We start from the raw sequence: 4,488 nt of genomic DNA, 5'->3' as shown, positions 1-4,488 counted from the left end.
TGACTTATATAAAGGTTGTGACCTTTACGAAGGGAAACAACTTTTTCAAGTAGTTGTAACCTTTCCAATAAGGCACAATAAACATTTGTGGAGGTTATCCTTTGTTGTCTATAAATTGAGGGATTTCCTCTCATTTTAAAACAACAAAAATCCTAAAACTTTCTTCTTCTTCTTTACAACTAAATATTTGTGTACTTGGTTCCTGTTGAGTGGCTCACCGACATCATTGATTACGTTACAGATCTTGGTATGTATTTTTACAGTCATTAGAATCTACTTATGTTATTAAGGATAAATTATAAGATAAGTTACATTAATCAACTAAATATTTGTGTACTTGGTTCGTATTGAGAGGTTCACTGACACCAATGCTGACAACATTGCTAATGTTACAGATCTTAGTATGTACTCCATCCGTCCGGAATTGTTTGTCATGTTGCATTTTTCTGAAAGTCAATTTGACTAATTTTCAAAGTTAAATTAAATCACATTAATTCGATATTTTAAACAAAAAAATTAGATATTCTAAAACTATATGAAAAGTACTATAAGTTGCAATGTTTTGCGTATTAATATGATGAAAAAATTCATCTTAAAATGTTAGTCAAAATTTTTATAGTTTGACTCTAAAAATAGAAACCATGACAAATAATACCCGACTGGGGGAGTATTTTTAAAGTCATTACTTGATACTTATGATATTAAGAATAAATGATAAGATATGTTACCCTTGTCTCAAAAAAAAAGAAGATAAGATATAATAAGTTTCATTTTCCTTTACATTATCAATGTTTGTTATCGCGTAATCTTATATATAAGATAATATAGTATTTTAATTTTAATGACTGATAAATTTAAATTATTATTTTATAAATTTTGTTATATAAAATTCCCGTGCACGAATAAATTTACTAGTTTTAATTTTAAAACACCCTACTATTAATGTCATAGTGAAGCAGCGCGTCTCGGAAAAGAACAACAATATCAAACTCAGATTTGGAAACAGCATAATTATTTTTATAATCTAGCGGAATATATAATTAATTAAAAATATAGTACTACTTTAAAATTTGAAAAGATCTTTGACGATTTTGCTGACAATTGATTAAAAATATATACAGTTCAAAGGACTAACGTATGCTTGGTAGAATATGAAAGCAAACAAAAGAGTGGTAAAAAGTTGGCATAATCAAAATACGACTTTGATTCATCTTTACTCAAATTGGACAATTATATGAGTTGGTAAGCTTTTGAATGAAATATATTCTAAAATTCTATTGATTCTTTATTATAGGAAAGATAATTTTGATGTGATCTAATAAAAAATACTTTATTAGTTAATCATTTTGATGCAAAACTAATCAACAACGTAATGGATTTTATCAACTCAACCTGCAAATTGATAATATCCATTAGCAACTATATCCACTTACCAATCCATGGACACATTGGCTTCACATATGGTTTCGAGATTCAAAAATGTATATGGTTTTTAAATTACTCCATATAGTTTGGGATCATTTGGGCTTGTTTGATTGAATCGGATAGTGTGTCAAATGTTGATCACGCGAATTCTAACAAATTTTGGTATCAGAACACTAGATTCTCATCATTGAAGCATCACAAGACCGTTGAGCGTGAGCATACATACCCTGGTTCCTTAACGTGGAGATCCGGGAGGAAGGGATGGCTGCTATTTTTCATGAAAATGCAGGTTGTTCAAACTAGCTCGGCCAATTCATTTCCAAACACCTATATTACATACACATTGTCAACAAACTGAAGCTTACAAGCCTTATTCAGAAATACAACATTCAGTTACAACAACATATAGCATTCAGATTTCACAAGAAAGATAGCTAAATACCAACTAATAGATGATCTCAACGGGCTCGAAACCTTTCTCAATTGATGCCTTGACAGCATCCACCACAAGCTGTGTCTTTCTACTAATCGTTGGCCACTTCTTCTCAGGTTTAGAACCTTCCCCTTTGATACTTCCAACCAGGTTTGAAAACTCAGTTACCATCAGAGCCTCTTGAGAAAGATCTGTATTGACTTGATGCTCACTTGGTGCAGGATGAATTGATCTAGCAAGTTCACCAAACCACGAACCTTCCACAGTGAAAAACGGAGCAACATTTTCTTGAAATGGAATTACAAAGTCATGGACCCGCAAATTTCCTTTGGATCCAATAGCAACGATGTCCATGGCCATATTAGCTAAAAATGAACAATAAAAAGTTGCTACCCTTCCGTCTTTCCAACTCAAAGAAGCGCCACAAGATAGGATAACTCCAGCTTCATTAAATTCTGGATCACCCAGAGCTGTTACGGTTTTTGGCAATTCATAATCATTAGTCCACAAGATTGCCCGAATACTATACCAACCAGCATCACCTAGAGCACCAAGAGCATCAAGATCGGACTTCACGCGAATGTCGTTCTCAAGAAACTCCGTGTCACCAAGATAAGAAAACGTGCTATGTACCTGTCAACAAAAACTAAGACCATCTTCAAGGATCCTAGAGGAAGACTTCATTTGGGGTTCTCACAACTCTTTAAGTTCCAATTTTTTTGCATCAATTCCTAAATTTGTACCCTCAGTTTCTGTTTCAATTTTTTTTGTTTCCCCATGTTCGATGCCCACATTGAAGGTCTGATTATAATCCGAATTCGCACCAGGAAGTCTCACATTGAGCTAAAGCACTCCCTAACAAAGGTGACCGATTCTCTATTGAAGTCTCATTGAGCTAAAGCACTCCCTAACAAAGGTTGTTTCAATTCTATTTTGTTTCCCAAGATAGCCACATTAGAGGCCGATTAAAATCCGAATTCGTGCCAGAACGGCTCACATTGAGCTAAAACATCCCTAACAAAAGGCTCTACTCTGCATCGAAGTTTCTTATTGAGCTAAGCACTCCCTAACAAAGGTCCACTCTGTATCGAAGAGTCGAACCCAAGACATCTAATAAAGTATGAACAGTACTTACCACTAGTTAAATATGAACGAGTCCTTATCACTCCAGCACAACCCTCATTTGGTTAAGTTTCAATTTGTTCCTTTTTAAACCTTACATTTTTATGTGTCAATTTATCATGACATTAAAACAGTATTCCAAATGATTCAGATCCATTTATCAGTACTTAATACAGAAACAAAAAGTTCAAAAATAAAATCAGCAGATTACCGATTTGAGTTGTCCAAAACGCTGAGAATCAGAGAGGAACTCTTTCATCTTAGCAGTACGGGGATGATGCATCCACATAGTAGCATCCATGTACTGCACGCCATTCGATTCACACTCCTCCAGTATCACATCCAGCTCCTTCACGTTTAACGCAACAGGCTTTTCCAGCAAAACATGTTTCTTCTTCTGGGCTGCCAACACGGCCCACTTCACATGCAGGCTCGTCGGAAGAGGAACATAAACGGCATCCACTTCCGGATCATCCAGAACCGCCTCATAACTGCCGTAAATCTTCGTCGTTGACGGATAACCGTTTTCCTTGGCGTACGCCGTCGCTTTTTCGATCGAACGGCTGCCGACGGCGGAGATAGTGGCGTTTGGAGAAAGTGCGATGGCGCGTGATACTTTACGAGCAATGTTAGCACAACCTAAAATGCCAAAACGTACCGGCGACGATTCTGCCATTATTGTTTTTTCTTAGATTGGGAACTTGAAAATGGAACTCTCAAGGCACAAAGCACACTGATGAGGTAGTAGAAAATGGAACTCAACGGACTAATATAATACTACTACTAATTGGGATATGCCTCCTATCTTTTCAATTTCGAGATTTACATAATAAAAAAGAAATTAATAAGTACGGCTATTCGTAATAGTTTCGAATCAAATTTTCAAGTACGTGAATTTTAGAGAAAACACATAAAAGAAAATTCTTCAATTCGGGTGGACAATTTACTTTAGCATTTAAGTTAGGAAAAAAGGATAAATATATTTTTAAATTATCGTAAATCGTAAGTAAATGATATGAAAATATTATTCCTTATATTTTTGGGACATTGATGCTCGTATCGTCTAAAAATTGAAGTATATATACCATCTATACTAATGGAGTTACATGTCATAATCTTATCCACCGATCCAACACCAAATCGATAGATAAGATTGTGTCATGTATCCCTATTTAGTCTTCCGCTAGAGTGAAGGGCATTTATGCTCTAATTTTTGAACAACATGAGCACCAATCCCAAAAGTATAACAAAGGATATCTTCATACCGTTTACGATTATTTGGGGGTATATTTGTCCCTTTTCCCTTTACTTTGTACGGGCGCTTATATACCTGCTTAACATTTTTAAAATGATTTATTTCCAACACTCCCATCACTAAACCAACGCGCATGTGTTTAAGTTTTTTTCAGCGCGTTAATCATCTAATTTAACTTTTTAAGTTTTGTTCAGCACGTTAATCATCTAATTAACTTTTAAAAAAAGTATATATTAAATTCATTTTATACCCC

At 34.7% G+C, this 4,488-nt stretch overlaps 1 protein-coding gene across 2 annotated transcripts; it reads right to left on the bottom strand.

Moving 5' to 3' along the window:
- Window positions 1-1,588: 1,588 nt before the first annotated feature.
- Window positions 1,589-3,883, bottom strand: LOC107018383 (uncharacterized oxidoreductase At4g09670). Of its 2 annotated transcripts, XM_015218850.2 has the most exons (3): window positions 3,192-3,883; window positions 1,868-2,491; window positions 1,589-1,752 (listed from the first exon to the last, which is right to left on the bottom strand). In XM_015218850.2, the coding sequence occupies exons 1-2, from the start codon at window positions 3,654-3,656 to the stop codon at window positions 1,871-1,873; spliced, it is 1,086 nt and encodes a 361-aa protein (XP_015074336.1). In that variant the 5' UTR covers window positions 3,657-3,883; the 3' UTR covers window positions 1,589-1,752; window positions 1,868-1,870. The 2 variants fall into 2 exon arrangements, with proteins under 2 accessions (XP_015074336.1, XP_015074335.1); XM_015218849.2 differs by having other exon boundaries at window positions 1,716-2,491.
- Between the last annotated feature and the right edge of the window lie 605 nt (window positions 3,884-4,488).

This window comes from Solanum pennellii, chromosome 4, assembly GCF_001406875.1.
Source record: "Solanum pennellii chromosome 4, SPENNV200".
Taxonomy (NCBI): domain Eukaryota; kingdom Viridiplantae; phylum Streptophyta; class Magnoliopsida; order Solanales; family Solanaceae; genus Solanum; species Solanum pennellii.
The sequence above is the reverse complement of the archived record's forward strand: the minus strand, read 5'-3'. Positions and strand labels throughout refer to the sequence as shown.

Bases quoted from the DNA above. Each gene is read 5' to 3' on its own strand.
- LOC107018383 (XM_015218850.2), bottom strand. From the start codon at position 3,656: ATGGCAGAATCGTCGCCGGTACGTTTTGGCATTTTAGGTTGTGCTAAC. The intron at 2,492-3,191 runs GTAATCTGCTGA...TTTTGTTGACAG, and splicing joins GTTTTGGACAACTCAAATCG to GTACATAGCACGTTTTCTTA.